Here is a 20,885-nt window from a genome sequence, read left to right as displayed (position 1 = left end):
CTCATCTCTTTGATACTGATGTGGTTCCACTGTCTGAAGGAGGACCACTCTCCTCTTTGTTTGTTGTGGGATTGCAGGACAGCTCCCCAGCCCAGGTCTGAAGCATCTATGAAGATTTGTTGTGAAGGTGTGGGGATCTGCAAAGATATACCCTGGTTGTGGCGTATGGCTGCAATCCAGCATCACACCTCTTTTTCAGACTGGAAGAGAGGTAGAAGAGCATCCAGGGGGTGTGTGAATGTTGGTTCCACTGACACCTCAGCACCCACTGAAATTTTCTCATATATAGCCTTGTATGGGGGAGCATGGGTAGCAGGGATGCCATGTGGCCTAGGATCCTCAGGAATTCCCTGGCTGATAATGTTTGGAGAGAGAGGAGTGTTTGGAGGTAATGTGTGATGGTTTCTACCTTCTGGCAAGGGATGAAGACTGCTATCAGGTCTGTTTTTATCCTGCACCCCAAGAAAACCAGGTCTTGGGTGGGTGTCAGGTGAGATTTTTACTGGTTCACAGTAAACCCTAGGTTTGTCAGGGTATTGGACACCATGCCTAGGTGGTGACTGAGGGTGTGGCAATCCTGGTGAAGGATCAAAACGTCACCTAGGTATGGATATATTTGAATGCCCTGCACTCTGCAGTGGGAGATAACTGAAGCTAGAAACTTTGTGAATACTCTGGGGGTTGTAGAAAGCCCAAATGACAATGCATAAAATTGAAAATGTAAGGAATCCATGAAAAAGTGTAGGAACTTCCTGTAACTGTGGTGAATAGGAATATGAAAGTAAGCATCCTTCAAATCCAGGGATACCATGCAGGTTTGGTGAGGGATGAGAAGTAGGAGGTGATGCAATGTGAGCATTTTGAAGGTGGACACCTTGAGGAACAGACTGAGTACAGACAAATCCAGGACTGGCCTCCAAGGGCCATCCTTTCTTGGAACCAAAAACATCCTGGAGTAAAACCCCTTGTTCTTCTGTTCTGGAAATACTCTTGCTATGGGGCCCTGGGCTTGATGCTGATCCAGAATTGGGGGGAAGAGATGAAGCTGACTTGTAGGCGGTTGGTGTATCCTCTGAAAGGGAGGAAGTGTCCATCAAGTCATAAAGTATTCTTTCTGGATGATGAAAAGGACCCAAGTGTCTGAGGTAATTTTTACCACCAGGAGGGTTGGGAAAGGGAGAGGCGGAGGGATAAAGGGGTGGAGTTGGGTAATGGGTTTGTCAGAGTGGAGGAGCTCTGTCCTGGTCAGGCTGCCTCCGAAAGGGAGCTGGAGTGAAGACGGAACTTTGTTTAGGAGTGGAGCGTCTCCTAGGCTCCCTCCGTCCCTTAGCCTGTGGGGAATTGGAATGAGATGATTGCCTCCTAACAAAGGTGGTCCCTTGAGGGGTATTTCCTATGATACCTATGAATAGTAGAGACTAACAAATGCTTTAGATTTTATAACTCCTTTCCCCTTTTCCTGTAGGGATTTAAGGAGCTCTGCAGAGGCTTCACCGAAAAAGACTTCATTATCAAGAGGTGCATCCAACAATTTGGTCTGGACATCCATAGGAAGAAGTTGTAACCTCACACAAGAATATCTTCTCATGACAGAACCTGAGGCTGCAGATTGGGAGGATGCCTCTATAGCATAACTGCACTTTATAAAGTGAATGGTTACCTGACAGGCGGTAGAGAGAAAGGCAGAGTTGTGACTCAGCAGGGGAGTCTGGCAGATCTGGAATCAGTACAGAAGCTTTTGATAGAGTATCTAAAACAAACCTAGCCAAGTGAGTTTGATAGTTTAAGGCTCTAATGGCTAGAGCTGAAGAAGTATACACCTTATTCCTTAATCTAGCCATAAATATGCTGTCCTTGTCAGTGGGAAACTGTGTAGATGATTTATCTGGTGACACTGCAATGACAGCAGGGTCTGCAGGGGGGGTTCTTGAATAGGAACTGTGAATCCTGAGGAACTTTATAAAATCCATCTGGAAGTTTAGCAGCTGGGGGCTGAGAGTCAGCCAGAAAGGCATCATGAAAAGCTGGAAGCAGAGGAGGGACTGCAGATGAAGAGGGCTGGTCCATCTGTAATAATTCAAAGCATCTCTTTTTTGTTTCAGAGACATCTGAGGCCTGCCATTTAAAATGTTCTCTCATCAGAGAAAAGTACAGTTGTGTACCTATCATAAATGTAGACGTTCGAGTGTATTCACTGTTGCAGTCATTACTCCTGGGTTATCCTGCTGGCAGGCTACCCGCAGTCAGCCAGATTCCAAAGTCTAGGTCCGGCGTCGGTTGCTGTTGCCTCTTCCCTGACGTCAGTGCGGCAGGGGTATAAAAGAAGCAGCCAAAGCCATTTTCTTCAGTTTTTCTTGCCCCAGATGACAGGTGCCTCTAAATTGGAAGGCTGAAAGAATATGCCAATAAAAATACATGCACAAAAATAACATGTCCTTCATCTACAAGCAAATACACCAAAAAGGTTGTATAGGATAGAGAAGTGTAGATAAGTCCCACAAAGGAAAGGGGGGAAGGTGGGTGGGTAACCTGGACTGCAACAGTGAATATACTCGAGCAACTACATTTATGGTAGGTACACAAATGTACTATGTTCATTGTGTTTCACTGTTGCAGTCATTACTCTTGGGTTGAATCCCAAAGCTGAGGTAGGGTGGCTGGTCTAAATAGGATTTGGAGAGGCTATGAGGCCCTGCAGAACTGCAGTGGCAAAGCCTGCTCTGGACTTAGAATAGAGAGGTAAATGGTAGTGCTTTATGAAGGTGTGCACTGAACTCCAAGTTGCAGCCTCTAAGATATCTTTGGTTGGTACTCCTCTGAGGAAGGCTGCTGAAGTGGCTGCTGCTCTGGTGGAATGAGGCCTAATGTCCTTAGGCACTGATTTGCCATGTTGAAAGTAGCAGAAGTGGATGCAATGGCCTATCCATTTAGAAATGGTCTGTTTTGAGATAGCCTTTCCCTGTGAACCTGCAGCATATGACACTAAACGTTGCTCAGTCTTTCTGAAAACTTTAGTTCTGTCCAAGTAGAATCTTAGCTGCCTGTGTATGTCCAAAGAATGCAGAATTTTCTCACCCTTGTTCTGTGGATTAGGATAAAAGGTTGGCAAGTGAATGGTTTGGTTGAGGGCCACACTGGACACCACCTTAGGCATAAATGTAGGGTTCGTCCTCAGGGAAACCCTGTCTGGATGGAAAATGATGAAAGTTTCCACAGCCATGAGTGCTTGTAGCTCTGAGACTCATCTTGCAGAGGTTATTGCTAGGAGCAGAGCTGTTTAATGCTGGCTCGAAAGGAGGCAGTGTGAGTTTTTCCAAAACATAATTGAGGTCCCAGGCCGGAATTGGTGGTCTCTTTGGAGGCCTAATGTTTTTGGCTCCTCTGAGGTACTGCCTTAGTAAAGGATGAGAAAAGATAGGTGGTTCTGTATTGTAATGGGCTGAAATGGCAGAGGCATGAATCTTGATAGATGAGAAAGAAAGGCCTTTGTTTAGCACCTCAGTTAGGTATTGTAAAATCTGAGGGATATTTGGTACACGAGTGTCTATGCCTTGTTCCTGGTTCCAAGCAGAGAATCTCTTCCATTTTTCTGCATAGGATTGTCTGGTACTGGGCCTTCTTGGCCTCCAAGATAATGCCCATAACAGCTTTTGTAAGTGGAGTGCAATGAATGGTTACAGTATCCGCCATGCTGCCAGATTTAAGGTCCTGAGTTGGCTGTGTAGGATCGGACTGTTTTGTTGGTTCAGCAATTGAGAAGTTTGAGGCAATACCCATGCTGGACCTTGAGACAAGCTCTTCAGGATTGGGTACCAGTGCTGGCGTGGCCAGTCTGGTGCAATCAGTATCATGTTTGGCTTCTCTTGTCTGACCTTTAGGAGTACCCTGGGAAGGAGAGGCAGTGGGGGAAAAGCATATACTGTTAGATTTTTCCAGCTGAAGAATAGGGCGTCCACTTTCCATGCCTGCTTGTGATAAATCCTTGTGCAAAATCTCTGTAATTGGCAGTTGTGAGGGGAGGCAAATAGATCTATGTCTGGGCATCCCCATCTCTTTATTATCATGCTGAAAACTTGTGGATCCAGTTTCCATTCGTGGGGATCCATGAGGTTTCTGCTTAGTTCTTCTGCCAGAGTATTTGTTTTTCCTGGCAGGAATTGTGCTTGCAGGTGAATTTGAGATGCCAATGCTGTGTCCCATAAGGTCATTGCTTGTCTGCAGAGGGGGTAGGAATGTGTACCTCCCTGCTTGTTTACGTACCACATAACCGTAGTGTTGTCTGTCTTTATCAGTAATTGTCCTGGATGAAGCAGGTCTTTGAAAGCTGTCAGGGCATTTTGTACAGCTAGCATCTCTTTTTGATTGATGTGAAGATGCATCTGGTTTGCAGGCCATGTGCCCTGAATACCTTTTCCTGCCATATGGGCTCCCCAGGCATAATCTGATGCGTCCGTTGTCAGTGTCTGTCTGGCTGTGGGTAAACTGAATGGCAGACCCTTGTTGTGGTGACAGGCTTCTGCCCACCATCGAAACTCCTGTTGCAGACAGGGGATGAGTGCAATTACTGTCTCCAAGCTGTGGCAATGCTGAGTCCAAACACTTTTTAGATACCACTGTAGTTTCCTCATATGCAGTCTGGCATATGGAATTAGTAGAATGCAGGATGCCATGAAACCCAAGGCCTGCAGGATTTTCCTTGCAGATAAGTGGGGTTTTGTGCCAAATTCTTGAAGTAGGTAGCCAGTTGCTTTTGTTTGTCTGGCGTGAGATAAGCCATCTGGGCAGTTGTATTTAGGCTTGCACCCAGGAATAATATCTCTTGAGAGGGCACAAGTTTTGATTTATTTTCGTTTACTGTGTACCCTAGGCCAATTAGTAATTTTTTTTTACAAATGCCAGATGCTTTAGAAGAATGTCTTTGTTCTCTGCTTGAATTACCAGTCGTCCAAGTAGGGATATATTTGAATTCCTTTTTGTCTGCAAAACGCAATTACTGGTGCCAGGCATTTTGTGAAGACCCTGGGCGCAGTAGATAAGTCAAAGGGCAGTGCAGAGAATTGGTAATGCATTGAGCCATCTATGAATCTGAGGTATCTTCTGCAAGATTGTCTGATTGGGACATGCAGGTATGCCTCTTAGGTCCAAAGTTACAAGCCAAGCCGTCTTGCCCAGCATGGGCAGTAGCTGCTGCAGAGTCAACATCTTGAATTTTGGAACTTCCAGAAATGTATTTAGTATAGACAGGTCCAATATTGGTCTCCAGGTTTTGTCCTTTCTGGGTACTAGGAAACGTCTGGAGTAAAATCCTTGCCCTTGCTCTTGTTGCAGTACTTGCTGAATGGCCCTCATGTCTAATTTGTTTTTGTGCCTCTGCCCATTGATTGTGTGGCAGGTCTGGCATACGTTTTGACCTTGGTAGAATGTGGAAATGGAACCTGTAAGCCTTGGGACACTATGTTCAGGACCCATTTGTCTTGGGTAATCCTTTGCCAATTTGAAGAGAAAAGTGCTAGTTTTCCCCCTAAGGGGGCTGCCAAAAGAAAAGTGCTTGGATCTGGTAGAGGAAAGTCATTGGGACTGTTTCCTGTAAGGTTGTGATTTGTCTTCTCTGCTTTTGGAGGTAGGAGCACCCCATTGTTTAGGCCTGTATGAGCCTTGGGGCTGACCTCTGCCTCTGGGACGCCTGTATCTGACTCTTTGTGGTCTGTCTGACACTGGAAAGGACCAATTTTTAGAAGGCCAGTTTCTGCTAAATCTGGGTGGCTGTACCTGTAAGAAATCCTTGACTGTCTGCATGGATTTTGCTTTATCCTCCATTTTTTTCAATACTACTTCTTCTTTAGCACCAAACAAAGTATCATGCTGTAATGGTGCATCTAATAATTTTGCTTTAACATGATCAGGCAGATTTTGTTCCTTTAACCAAGCATGCCTTCTAATAACAGAACCTGTAACAGCGGCCCTGCAGGAGGTCTCCAGTGAATCATAACCACATTGCAAAGTATGCTTTCCCACTTGTTCAGCTGCATGCAATAAATCCTGCAATTCCTTGTTTTCTGAACATTCAGTATTTGTCAACATTTTCTGTTTAAGCAGTGACATTAAATATTGCTGATATTTAAGCATATGAAACTGACAATTTAAGGCCCTTACAGCCAGGGTAGCAGAAGTGTAGACTTTTTTCCCCATCTGTCTAGAGCCCTGGAATCCCTATCAGAGGGGACAGGGTTTTTTGCAGTGGAAGCTTTAACCCCCTTGGGACCTTGTGATATAGTTTCTGGGTCAGCAGCGGGGTTTTTATATAGGAATTTATGAGAATCCGGGACCTGAAGTATCTGTCTGGCTTAGCAAGTACAGGGGGGGAGAGAGTCTGGGGACAGGCCAGACTCTGAGAATACATTGTCCACAATGTCTAGTACAGGTGGAATAGCAAGGGGTCTGTGCTGAGGAAGTAGCAGAAAGTCTCTGAGCCTTTTCTTAGATTCAGAATAGTCTTGGCTCTCCCAGTGGAAATGTTCCCTCATGGTATGTAGGGTTTCCCCAAAAGAATAATCCTCAGGAGGAGAGGCTGAAGGAATGGATTCTTCAGCATCAGAATCCTCATAAGGAAGCATGGAGTAATCTTGTTCAGAAGAGGAATCAGAGGAAATAGAAACCTGATCAAAAGAATCATACTCTGTCTCTTGCCTACACCTCTTAGGAGGGGGATGGGTACCCCTGATCAAAGTAATTAGGTCTTCGGCCATTTTGAGCATTTGTTTTTTAAGGCATGGTAGTCTGAGTAGGGGAATGCTGTACTTGTTTCTTTGTCTTTAATGCTGCTTTAGACTTCGTCTTTGAAGCTGAGGATGGCTTAATATATAGTTGTGTAGGTCTGAAGGCACCCTCAGAAGCCGATGCCTGCTCAGCGGCTCCAGACCCATCTGAGGGAATGATTTCCGAGTGTCCAATACCTTGAGTATCCAGAGGCCCAGTAGGCTCCAAGTGGGAGTCGGAAGCGGCCTGTGGCTCTGAGGTAGTGGGCGCCAGGGGCTGCAAAAGTGCCTCACTGAGAACCGGCGACTGGCCTAAAAGAGGCTTCGTCGGTTTTGGACCTCGGATGCATATCCTTGTCCTTGTCCTTGCATTTTTTGTAAACTGCGGGTGTCGGCTGATCCGACGGCATTATATAGTTAAACCTTCGGCCAAAGTAATGAAAAGCAAAATCAAACCGACGCTTGATAGTGCGTTGGTTAACTCTAGCACAAAACCGACAACTAGTAATGTTGTGATCAGGGCCTAGGCAAGGAATACAGTAAGAGTGGAAATCCTTATGAGGTATTTGCTTCCCACAAGAAATACAATTGTTAACTTTTTCTGACATCGGTCTGGAGCAAGAAAAAAGTTCCCCCAATGGGGTACTTAGTTTTAATGAAGACTTCGGATCTGAAATTCTGATTTGAAAATCTCAGGAGTCGGCCGACCGGCACTTGAGAACTGCTTTTGCTTCGGGCACCGGGCGGCAAGAAAAATGAAGAAAATGGCGTTGGGTACTTCTTTTATATCCCTGGCGCACTGACGTCAGGGAAGAGGCGACAGCAACCGACGCCGGACCTAGACTTTGGAATCTGGCTGACTGCGGGTAGCCTGCCAGGATAACTCAGGAGTAATGACTGCAACAGTGAAACACGATGAACATCAGTGTCCCCAAAGGAGAATTCCTCTCCTGGAGATTCAGGCCTAACAGAGTCCTCCTCAACAGAGGTAATGAAGTCCTTGGGAGATTCTACCTGGGAGCAATAGGCAAGTGATTTATCAGAGGAACAGAGTTCCTCTTCCAAATTCTCTAAGGCCTGCACAGGTGTGGGGATTGGTACAGGTACCTGAGACTGGAGATTTTGGGAAAAACTTTCCATTCAGGAGCTGAGATTCCCTATGTTTTAACTTCTGTTTCCTCTTCAGAGGAGTAGAAAGATGCGTTGACTTAGAGGACGATGCCTGGGAGGATGGAAAGGCTACAGTAGGCCCTGCCGACGTTCTGAGCCGTGGTTTGCCTTTGCCCATCAGGGGCTGATGGCTGATCAACCTCAGCAGACATAATCTGCATTTCCACAGAACTGGCAGCCACCATGGCTCTTGGTTCTAGCAGAGAAACGGGTGTCTGATGAGACCCTGGGCTAACATCCACCTCGAGAGTTTCACTGGACTCCTGAGGTGCAGCATGGGCATCAGGCCTAACTTTCTTGGCCTTCTTCAAAGGCGGCTCATCGGAGGTACCTACCTCACCCTCCATGCCTAATGCTAGGTGCCGGAGCCTCTGATTTTCTAAATAAAGCTTTAAGGCAGCCGGACGGCTGCGAAGCATTTTAGGTACAAAGGATTTGCAAATATCGCAAGACATATGGTCGTGACCTTCACCTCAACAGAATAAGAGCACTTAACATGCGTGTCCTTGTGTGGAATTTGTCTTCCACAAGCAGACTTCCCTTTCCTAACTGACATGTACATTTGAAAAGCAATAATACTGAAACAAAAAATCCAGCAAGGTACTTATCTGTATCAGACATCTGAAACAACGAACAAACTGATTCCCGGTGCTGGTGATCAGAGGTCTGTAGATCACTACGGCAGAAAAGTTCTGAAGGGGGTACGTGCAGACGTCACATTAATAGCCGATGTCAGTTCATAGCTCTGACAAGCAACGCAGCACATACCCCTGCTCCTAAGACTTTGGTATACTGACCGGATGTCTGGTGCTGCAGGCAGCAACCTCCCAACAGTTATGAATACTACAACATGAGAACAGAATGACATCACAGTTTCACACAGCTCCATTTGTTCCAAGTATAATTAATGTATTCAAAATAAATGCTTGCTAATCATTTTCCAAGACCCCAACATTTGTACTCATGTTAATGCTGTCATGTTTAAATAATTTTGGTTGCACTGAAATTCTCTCTCCCCAAATGCTTTGCTGTTTCTAGAACTGTGTCTTTTGCAGCTGTAACCTGGGGAGCTTTTCTCCCAAGACTTCAATGAAAATGGGCGTCTGCTCAACTGCACCGTCCAGCTTAACAAATTAAAGTAAAATAAATAACTAACATTTCTGGCATTTGTTTATTGGAATAAGAATTGGGAATGTCTGTGCGTAACTGTAAACAGTCAAGTGGACATGTCAAAAAAGGGTGTTTGGAAAGTTCTTCCCTAGTATGGCAGCAGACCTACTGATCTGTGGAAAATTTTACTTCAGACAAAGGTTATATTAAGAACAATTTCTTCCACCACTTAGGCTATAGTACAAATGTTTATGGTCAAGAACCTCAGAAACAGCTTGAATTTTAATTCAATTTGGAAAGCGACTTACTGTACTGAAGCTGCACAAAAGATGAAACGTTCAAATACATTTACAGTGACAAACAATAAGTCAACAAAACGTAGTGCATCCCATTAATCAATACACAGACATCCCATTAATCAATACATAGACAAACAACTGCTCCGCATAAATACTGAGGAAAAGCATTAAATTAGGCAATAGGCAACAATATTTCAAGAAAAGGGTAAAACTGAACAATACAAAATGGAGAAATATATGCATCAACTAGGTTCATGATAGTCAAAAAAGAAAACTCCTTACCTAAGAATACTTTCTCTTTCCCAATAGCATATGTCCCACAGACTACCAGTGTTCTGGGATTCAGGGCCACAGTCTCAAAGGCGATATTTACGGCAAACTGAATGGCATCCTGCTGAGAAGGGAAGGTATATTTTGGGCTGCAGTACCTGAGAAACAGGGGAAAAAAAGGACTAGTTCAGCACTGTTCACAGCTGCAAATGAAGAAAGGGCCAGCTTTCTGATACATCATCTTTATATGCACAGAAAAATTTCAAACAAAAATATTCAAATTACTAAAATTCCAATGGTTTATCGAAAGCATTCTGTTTTTTTTAAAACACCTTTATAAATTATCACTTGTGACTTGATCACTATATTATTTTATAATTACAAAAATGCATACCTAAAGAATGTGATGTTTCTACTATCAATTTTTAATTAACACTGATGCTGAAAAACCACAAAGAGTCTTTATGTTAAAAGTCTGTATGTTCTTTATCAATTACAAAATGAACACACAAAGCAAAGTATATGCCAGATGGTGCATAAAGTGCTTTTCCTTATTTCGTAACACCGACATTAATAACTTTACACAACGATAACGATAATGGAGTAACAAACACAAAGATAACGATAATGGAGTAACAAAGACAACGATAACGATAATGGAGTAACAAACACAACGATAACGATAATGGAGTAACAAACACAACGATAACGGATAATGGAGTAACAAAGACAACGATAATGGAGTAACAAACACAACGATAATGGAGTAACAAAGACACCGATAACGATAATGGAGTAACAAAGACAACGATAACGATAATGGAGTAACAAAGACAACGATAACGATAATGGAGTAACAAACACAACGATAACGATAATGGAGTAACAAAGACACCGATAACGATAATGGAGTAACAAACACAACGATAACGATAATGGAGTAACAAACACAACGATAACGATAATGGAGTAACAAACACAACGATAACGATAATGGAGTAACAAAGACACCAGCCAAGTGTTATTAGAAAACAGAAGTGATTCTAGCCCCTGCCCAGGCTGACCACAGGCACGTTCATTCTCTTGGACACTGCACCCACATCACCTTATGGAGACTGTCCCTCTCTTCCCACTTTGCAGAGCTTTTCTTTTATGTGCTGGCAGTGGAGGGGGATCGTTGGCACCTACAGCTCTCTGCCTTTTGCTTGACGAGCAAGGTCCAGTGTCTTGCTATGCCAAGCTTAACACAGAGATATACATTTAGATGCGACCACAGTGCAGCTAGAGTACTCTTTGGATGAAAGGCTCATGCGGTCCCTGCAGCATGAAGTGGCAACCCCAATGCTTTTCCAGAGGAGATGTGCTCTTGCAACGGACATGCATAATAAACTACAACATGGGATTTTCCATGTTGCTTTGTGAGGTAGGCCAGACCATGTTCTGCTGAATGGCACTGATGTCAGTCTCTGGTGTACCCTTTATGGAAGACCATAACCAAGCATGTCATCTGCACCCAAAGCTCGATCAGAGAACTAAAGACTTCTCTCAGGGTATGTGCGAGCACACTTAACTCATCAGGGATGCAAAACAGTAAAAGGATAACCCTTGTTCATCACCCAATGCCAGATGACCACTGCTCCCCTGGAGAGGAGATACAACCATGCACCCACTTGCTTATTTAGACAACACACAGTGGGGCTGGCTGAAAAGCCACATCAAGAGAAGACCCATAAGGAGCTACAACTTCAAGGCCTTCAGTTTCAGACATACTGTCAAAGCTGCAAGTGACTGATGTGGAGCCCCCTCACAAGGGGTGTGGACAGGAAATTAACAAAATTCCCTGCACTATGTGGGTACACAGTCTGTGAGTAAAGAATCCCCTGCCAAGATCAATGGTGGTCTTGGGCAGCAAAACCAATTCATGGGAGAAATGGAGCAGCACATACAGCAAGCCTGGGAGAACCTGGTGACCCTGTAACAATTGACATGCCATAGTCCACTACAACACTCACATCTTCAGTTGTACAAATGGCATCATGAAAGACTTGACTGCCATCAAGCCCAAAAGGCATAACAAAGGGAGTCTGGAATTTGCACAGTCTTCTCACCAAAAAGTGACACCATATCCTTCTGAGCTCTCTTGAGGAATGACCGACAGTGGACAGTGTCAAAACTCAACTCCGAAGAACTTCTGAGCAGTGATCACAGAACTTCCTCCAATTTGTAATCACCCATAAGGTTCACTGAAGCATCTAAAGCAGGGCACCCATCTCTATGGAGACCCTTGACAGAGCAACCATGAACACAGTATCCATTTAAAGGAACACCAGTAGGCTCCTCTTCTGTATGAATTCAACCACCATAGCCAAAGTGGTCAGGATTCTTCAGACTGAGGAAAATGCAAATGGCAACCCTTCATTCTGAAAGGTATACCAACCTTCAGCAAATCAGAGGTATTTGATGGGTAGATCCAAAATCTGGACATAGGTTCATAGATTAGTACCAAGCTAACTGCCCTTGCGAGCCATTTTAAGCCTAGCCAATTATCCCTTGTGAGACTCAAACCTGCACCTTGTGTTTGTAAGGCAAACACCTTAACCATTAGGCCACCTTCCCAACCCTGTACATGCCAAAGGGTGTCCATTATACCTAGCAATACATCCAACAGCCCTATGTAAACAAGGACATGACCCCCTTCAGTGCGACCATCCAGAACAGAATGCGCTCACTGAAACTGCTGAGGTCCGGAATGGGTTAAAAACTGACGCACTGGCTTACCCATTCTGAGTGAATACCTGTGAGCACAACATCACTGGCAGATACCATGTCTACAACATACCGGTCCTTTGTAATGGTTCTTAAAGATGAGGAAAGCGTGGAAAGTAGTCCCCTTTCGCCATGAGAATGTTCCAGACCACAGGTAAGACCACTTAAAATGTCTACCTAGCTGAATCTACTACTCACTGAAGAGGGCAGGACAAATACCATGACACCTTTTTTGGATGCTACAGATGCTCTTTATTTTATTCTTTAGCACAAAAAGGGATAGAACTGTTGACACAGGAATCATACAGGCTCATGACAGGCTAAGGGCCTAATTTGCCTTAACAGAGAGACTGGCTGAAAAGTACAGTTATATAAGTAACTTACCATAACAGTAGATATTTGAATGATCACTGCTGCAGTAGCTTTATCTATGTGGCTTACATCCTGCCTAGGATATAACGGCTGTCCTGCTTACAAAGCTTCAGGACAACGTCCATATGTCCAAACCATTAGGCAGCTCAAGGCTACTAGAAAACTCAAATGAAGAAGGGGTAACAGACTGTGAACTGAAAGCATTTTGAACTTGGGCACTATCGCACAGTACTTTAAAAAACAAAGGCTATGTCCTTGTCCTAATCCATACTAACTCTAACAATCACTCGTGTGCACATGGAGGAGTTCTGCCTACACTTTACTGTTTCTTAACTTATAAATCCTATGATTTCCTTGGATCTACTACCAGGTTAGCCTACTAGGCATTCAACACCCTATCATTCTTAAAAACACTGTTTAGAATTTTCCATTTGAGTAAAAATGTAATAATTTGTTTGTGTATCTGTTTTTGTGTTTGTTTACATCTGTGTAAAAATTATTTTATTTGTTTTTTATTTTGTGTTTTAATCTGTAAAAATGTAACAGTTTGTTGAACGTTTTTTTGGAGCTTTTCTCCCCAGGCCTCCGCTGAAAATGGATATGCATCCAGTTGGACTATCCTGGTAAACAAATATAAAATAAATAATTAAATCAATCAATCACAAATTGAATGAGGAAAGGAAGACCCAGAATTGGTCTCCAAAGAGCTTCCTTTCTATGACACTAAAAACATTTTTGAGTAAAATTCTTTCCCTAACTGAGGAACAGCGTCTGCTACCTCAAGACAGCACACGACGCGACACAGAAGGAAAGAGAAGCATACGGTTTTGGTGGGTGAGTAGGAATTTCTTCCGACTGCCATCTGTATTCTAAATGGATCACATTCAGAACCAATGTGTCTGAAACAATCTGTTCCAGAGAGAAATGGAGATTCAGACTTTTTGGAAGGGATAACAGACTATCATGGTGTGGGGGATGGGGGAATACGGTCCCACATATAGTCATACTCACTTATTTGACTGTTCTTTGTTCTGGGGGGGGGGTCCTGCTTTCTTTTTGGAACCACCCTGACACTGCTTTTTAAATAGGCTCATAAGTAGGTACTAGGCTATTGGCCCTAGGGCCTATATAATCCTAGCCAAAAATGTACCCTGGCTTTCGCCCCAAGAAAATTATTTTCCTGTGCGCCTGTCGAGCAGAGCCACAGAAGTGATCCCTGGGGTTAATTTCCTATTTCCCATCCAATCATCAAGATTTTTCTTGAAGAGTGCTAATGAGGAGCTCTGCTTGACATAGATAGATATAGTGTGTTCCAGAGTATGGGAAGTCTCTGGGACAGGAATCTATCCCTCCAGCATGTTCTGTTTATTGTGGTGAGCTCGGAGGGGATTGGGATTTCTTTAAGTGGAGCATATCCAACAGCTCTGGGTTTGACATAGCTTTGTATGTTAGGCAGAGATTGCCTCTGAGTAGGCGATATGTGACGGAGTAAAGCTGGAGTTTTTTGAGACAGTCTGCGTAGGGCATCTGTTTGAGGCCAGTAATCCCTCTTTGTGAGGTATTTCTGTGGCCCTTCCAGTTGTTGTAGATGTCTTATGAGGTACATACCAAAAGGGGTGTTGTACTCTATAATGGGTCTAATGAGTGATGAGTAGAGGGGAACAATGACCTCTTTTTTTCTGGATGAAAAACCTTTTGTGATGCGGTGTGCCACGTAGAAGGATTTCCTGACCACTGTGGCGATGTGATTATCAAAGGAGAGGCTACTGTCCACCTGTGTCCCAAGGTCTCCATCACATTTTTGGCATTCAGTGGACTACCAGCTATGTGGTAGTTCATGGGTACAGAGTTTTTACCAAAGGGGATGACAATACACTTTTTGGCACTGAGCTTCAGGCCATTGCTTTGACACAAGGTATCTGTCTCAATGAGGCCCTTTTGTAGTATGTCCACATAGTTAGGAGTTTCGATTATGGCTCCTAGTTTGCAGTCATCTGCAAACTTTGTTAGCCAAAGACATTCTCTGTTAGTCTGTACTTCAGAGAAGTAGATACCAAACAGGAGAGGACCCAGGACTGAATCCTGTGGTACTCCACTTGTCACTGGTCTGAAGTCGGATTTGGAGTCCGCTACTTTCACAGTGTGGGTTCTGTCCGTAAGCCAGTTGGCAACCCATCTTGTGACATGGGGATTTATACCTAGTTTAGTGAGCTTATCTATAATTCCAGAGTGGGGGGGATGGTGTCGAAAGCCTTGGCGAGATCTAGATAAGCTGTGTGAACAACTTTACACTCATCTATGGCTTTGGTGACTGCTTCAAAGAAGTCAATCAGGTTTAGGAGACATGATCTGCCTTTTACAAATCCGAACTGGGTAGGGTCCAGAGTTTGGAGATTACCAATGTCTTTGTTTAGGAGTTCCATGATGATACGTTCCATGGCCTTACAGACCAGGCTCGTCAGGCTAATGGGGCAGTAGTTACCAGCATCCGTCGTGGCTCCTCCTTTGTGGAGTGGGATAACCGTTGCGGTGCGCCATTCAGTGGGCACAAAGCCTAAGGTGAGGCTATGCTTGAACATGGCAATTAGGTAGGGTGCCAGTAGTTCATGTAGAACGCAGCCTGGGATATTGTCAGGTCCCATGGATGCTGTGTTCTTGGCTTTGGAGAGTGTGTTTTTACCTGTTTAGCCGTGATTACAGGAACGTTGCATTCTGCCGTATAAAGATGGGCCCTCTAGGGAGTGAGAGGGGGTAAAGTTAGCACTGAACCTATCTGCCAGGATGTTGGCAATATCAGTTGGTTCTGTATATTTAGTGCCATTGTGCTGTAACTCAGAGCAGATCTGAGTGTTGCCATTGAGATTCTTGACATAGCTATAGAATGCTTTGTGGTTGTCTTTAGAGTCAGTGGCAATTTTGTTTTTGTAACTAGCTTTGGGGGATTTTATGAGGGATCTCAGCTTCTTACTGAGGTTGACCAGGGAGTTCCTCCAGTCATGGGAATTTACTCTTTTTTGCAACAGTTTCTTTCTTCTGTTGTAGAGTTTGTTTATGGCAGAGGACCACCAGATTGGCTTCCTTTTTTTGGAGGATAGCATCTTGGTTCTGTTAGGGATAGCACGATCCATGCACTCGTGTAAGTGCTTATAAAGTGCATTTGTGTAGGATTCAGCAGTTGTACCTCTATTGTCCATCTGCATGGGTGTCATGAAGTTTGCCACTTCTGTCTTAAGAAGCGTGAATTTGGCTTTGGAGAAATTTTTTACGGTTGTTTTCCTAATTTTGGGGGGGGGGGGTGGGAGCGGGATGTGGATGTCTAGGGTGATTAGCTTGTGGTCAGATCTGACCAATGAGGAGCTGACCCCTGGTGTGGAACACCGGTCATCCATGTTGGTGATGACCAGGTCTAGGATATTGCTGCCCCTGGTGGGAGTGTGGATAAGTTGATCCAAGGCGATAGAATTGATGATTTCCAGAAAACGTTGAGCAAAACAGTTGGTGAAACTGAAGGCATCTACTCTCCAGGCTTGGGGAGAGTAAGTCTTTGTGCAGAAGGTCTGCAGCTGCCTGTTCTGGGGGAAGGCAAACAGGTCTGTTTGTGGAGTGCCCTACTGGTGGACTATGTCTAGGAAAACCGTCCTGTCCAGCGTCCATTCGTGTTGTGGAGAGGATGTTCTGCTCAGGAGGTCTGCTTGCTTGCTGTCCTGTGAGGGGATGTAGCTGGCTTGCAGGGATAGGTTGTGCTGGTATGCTAGGTCCCAAATTAGTAGGGCTAGCCTGCACAATTTTGGTATGTCTTGGTACCTCCCGGTTTATTGATGTATCACATTACAGTGGTACTGTCTGGCACTATCAGAAGAGGACCTGGTAGCAGTAGGGGTATGAAGGTCTGTAGCACTGAAAGAACTGCTGTCATCTCCTTTACATTGATGTGTTTGTTTATCATGGGATGGTTGCCACCGGGCTTGGACTCTGTTAGAGTGCAAGGTGACTCCCCAACCTGAGTCTGAGGCATCTGTATGCAATATTTGTGTGGGTTGAGGGGGCTGCAGTGGAAGCCCCGGGTTTAGTTGTACTTGTTGTATCCACCACCAAATGATTTCCTTCTTTAAACAGAGAAGAAGGGGGATAAACTTGCTCCAAGTGACTCTGGGGTTCTGGCCAGATATTTTTGAGGTACCATTGCTGTTTTCGCATATGCATTCTGGCCAATGGTAGCATGGGAATGGTTGCTGCCATCAATCCCAGGAGTCAAAGAAATTGTCTTGTAGAGACTGTCAGGGAGAACAGGACTTCCTGGAAGTAGGAAGTTAGAGAGAGAACCTTGTCCTGTGGGAGAAAGGCTTTCATTCGGTCTGTACTGATTTTGCAACCTAGGAATATCTTGTCCTTGTCTAGGTTCAGAAAGGACTTCTGGGGTGAGCCCTAGTCTTTACAGAAGGGACATAGTGAAGTGTAGATGTCTTAAGAAGGAATCTTCTGACTGTGCCAGGATAAGGACGTCGTCCAGATATGGGTAAATTTGGATTCCTTGGATCCTACAGAAGGCAATGGCTGGAGCTAGGCACTTTGTAAACACTCTTGGGGCAGTGGATAAGCCAAAGGGCAAGGCCGCAAATTGGAAGTGCGAGGATGGGCCAGAGAAATGCAGGAAACATCAGTGTGAGGCCGTGATAGGAATGTGCAAGTAAGCGTCGTTTTGGTCCAAGGTGACCATGAAGGCATTTGAGGGTATGAGGGGCAAGAGAGGGGGAGTGACAGAATTTTGAAGGATGGTACCTGCAGGTAAAGGTTTAGGAAGGAAAGATCCAAAATGGGTCTCCAGGGTCCTTCCTTTTGAGGGACCAGGAACAGACAGGAGTAGAATCCCTTTCCTTCTTGCCCTGCGGGAACAGGCTCTATTGTGCCTTGTTGTTGCAGGTCTGACAGAATTCATGGAAAGAGACGGTATTAGTTTTTTGGGGGAAATGGAATGCCTTTCCAGGGGAGAATTTGTTTCCAGGATAGGAAGTATCTTTTTTAAATAATGGTTCAGACCCATTGGACTGTGAATATTTTCTGTCAGAAGCGGAAGCAGTGGATAAGGCGAGCTGAGAGGGGCAGATGAGCAAGGTAGTCACGCATTATTGGGAATTCCTCTGTCCTGAAAGGGCTGTCTAGGTTAAGGAGGTGGGGCCAGTGGGCCTGGATGAGGAATGTCTTCTTGTTCCTCTTCTGAGCCTGGAGGAGGAGGCAGCAGAATGCAGGTTACGCCTAACAAAGGTAGTCTTAGCTGGGTAGTTCCTATAAAACTTGGGTATAGGGGATACCAGGCAATGCTTAATATCCTGTAACTCTTTGCTTTTTTCTTGCAGATTCTTAAACAGGTCTGCAAAATGCTTTCCAAAGAGGAATGCCAGGGGAGCATCCAAGATTTTGGACTTTAAGTCCTCTGGCAGATTTTGTAGTCTAAGCCAAGAATATCTCCTAAGGACAGATGCTGATGCTGCAGAGCAAGCAGAAGCTTCTGCAGCATCGTAGCTGCATCTAATAGAGTGTCTAGCCACTTGTAGTGCTAAGGATAATTTGGAGGAGATATCCGATTTAATGGGACTATCAGGCATAGAAGCCAACACAGAGGTGGCTTGGGATACTAAGTCCAGGGCATACTTGGTCATGTGTGTTTGATAGTTAATGGCTCTGAAGGCCAAAGTGGAGGAAGTGTACACCTTCTTGCCTATCCTATCCATGGATTTGCTATCTTTATCTGTGGGCAATAGGGAGGCAGAAGGTAACAACATAGACTGTTTATCCGGGGCAGTGGGAATCACTGCTGGGTCTGCTAAAGGTGGCTTTATGAGGAATTTTTGTTCCTCTGGCACCTTGTAAAAGCGGTCTGGGTGCTTAGGTGCAGGGGGCTGTGAGTCAGGAGTTCTAGAGGCTGCAGAAAATGCATCCAAGTATGTAAGAAGAATAGGGGGAACAGCTGGAGGGGAGGTGGACTCCACTTGCAGCAGTTCAAAGTATCTTTTTTGGGTTTCTGTCATCTGGGAAGTATCCCATTGAAGTAGTCTTTCATTTTGGTGATGGTCTCACCAAATGTAATGTCTTCAGGTGGAGAATCCCCTTCCACAGAATCCTCATCAGGAGAGTAATATTCCTTGGGAGAAGCTATCTGGGATGCATAAGAGATGGATTAATCTGAGGAAGAGTAGGTAGATACTCGTTCTTCTTCTTCCTCAGGGAGGGGAGCCATAGGAATAGAAGAAGCAGAGGTAGGCCTAGGGCTTAGCAGAGGCAATGTAGTGGTGGGTGAGGCAGAAGGCCTAAGGGCAATAGAGGCCTGCATAAGAGAGGAGGTGAAGGCCTCTCAGTTTGGAGGGGCTTCAGGAGCAGGAGAATTATGTTTAGTTTTCTGCTTCTTTTTGGTTGGAGTAGGTCTAGAGCCGGATTTGGCAGCGGCTGTATCAGAGGTCTGGATCCCGGTCGAAGGAACCCCCAAATCTGGTTCCCCCTCGACATCGACAGGCGTTGGGTGTCTGAGAAAGCTCCGTGGACATGCTGGACGTTGGCTGTGCAGCGGCCTCCGCAAGGGAGGTCGAGGGAGGCGAAGGATCTGCCATATGCTCAACTCCTATATCGGTAGTTGGCAGGGCATCTGGGAGCGAAGCAGCAGGCAATGAAGGCCTAGATATCTTGGCCTTCTTACACGGAGGTTCTTGGGCGGTCTCCGAAGCAGGATCCATTCTGAGAGCAAGCCGTTTGAGAGGTTGGTTTTCTAAGTAAAGGTTTAGAGCTGGCAGATGGCTACGTAAGGTCTTAGGCACAAAAGATTTACAAATAGGGCAGGCGTTATGGTCGTGTTCCCGCCCTAAGCAGAAAACGCATTTGTCATGGGCGTCCTTATGAGGAATCTGGCACCCACATTGGCACTTTCCCTTTTTACCTGACATCAGCTGAAAGCTACAATAACCAAGCCTAAGCAATGTGAAAGATCAGTAAAATATTAAAAATGCAAAAAACCCAATGGGTTACTTATCTATAGTCGATCCGAAGTCTGGACAACGATCGTACGATGCGAAGTCGTCTGCGGCTGAACATTTCTGAGGAGCCTGGCTAAGATTGGAAGTGGAGAAACTAAGCTGTCAGCTTGAGAGTTTGGAGAGAGGGGTGGAGCACACCCGACTGATGCATCAGGAGGTCCGGAACTGGGTCCAGGATCCAAGGCTCCACTTGTAGATGATAGCAGACAAATGGGAACCATATCTTACGAGGCCAGAAGGAGCAATGAGGATGAGCTTGCAACCCAGTGACTTTGTTTTCTGAAGTACCTTGGGGATCAGAGGAAAAGGTGGAAAGGTATAAAGTAGTCCCAGAGGCTAATCGTGAACAAGTGCATCCCTGGGTGACTGTCCTGGTGGGGGGACTAGGGTGAAATAGCTGCTGCATTTGTTGTTGAGGAGAGTGGCAAAAAGATCACAGCATGGCTGGCCCCATTTGCAAAAAAACAAGTCAGCAACTTCTTGCTTCAGGGACCACTCGTGAGGCATAAGGATAGCCCTGCTGAGTCTGTCTGCTACCACGTTGGATTTCCCGGAAATGTGCATCGCAATCAGAAAACGTTGTGAAGACATCACCCACTGCCTTACTCTAAGGGCCTCCCGTCATAAGAGGTAAGATCTGATCCCGCCTTGTTGATGTACCATACCACTGACATAATTGCAATAGTTCCGGTAGGTAGAGTGTCTTGAAGTGCTTATAACGCCAGAAACACCGCTCTAATCTCTAAAACAGTGATGTGCAGGTGGTACTCGTGTGGCTGCCATATTTCTTGGACAGTCTGTCCGAGATAATGCCCCCCCCTACCCTATCTGGGAGGTGTCCGTGGTCACTGTGGCTACTGGATGTGGGTCTAGAAAGGGTCTGCTCAGAGTCACCTGGGGGGAGACAAGTCACCATACTAAGTTCTTTTTACGGGATTCCGTGATCGAGATCATATGTGACATTGGTAAATCCTGGAACGACCACTGAGGGAAAAGTCGTCACTGCAGAATTCTCATGTGGAAGCGAGCCATAAGGACTAGAGTAATTGCTGCAGCCAATGAGCCCAGGACTTTCAATATTTCTCTTGCCTGAACTCTTCTTTTTCATGAGGAATGAAACT

General features: G+C 45.0%; 1 protein-coding gene across 1 annotated transcript in view; it reads right to left on the bottom strand.

Moving 5' to 3' along the window:
- Positions 1 to 20,885, bottom strand: part of DCLRE1A (DNA cross-link repair 1A) — a 1,235,225-nt gene that overhangs the window by 735,711 nt on the left and 478,629 nt on the right. Inside the window, exon 6 of the mRNA XM_044055939.1 lies at positions 9,617 to 9,762. Within this exon, the coding sequence (XP_043911874.1) occupies positions 9,617 to 9,762 (146 nt within the window). The remainder of the gene's footprint in view (positions 1 to 9,616; positions 9,763 to 20,885) is intronic.

The sequence above is a fragment of the Protopterus annectens genome, chromosome 14.part0, assembly GCF_019279795.1.
Source record: "Protopterus annectens isolate FY-2018-M chromosome 14.part0, PAN1.0, whole genome shotgun sequence".
Taxonomy (NCBI): Eukaryota; Metazoa; Chordata; order Ceratodontiformes; family Protopteridae; genus Protopterus; species Protopterus annectens.
The sequence above is the reverse complement of the archived record's forward strand: the minus strand, read 5'-3'. Positions and strand labels throughout refer to the sequence as shown.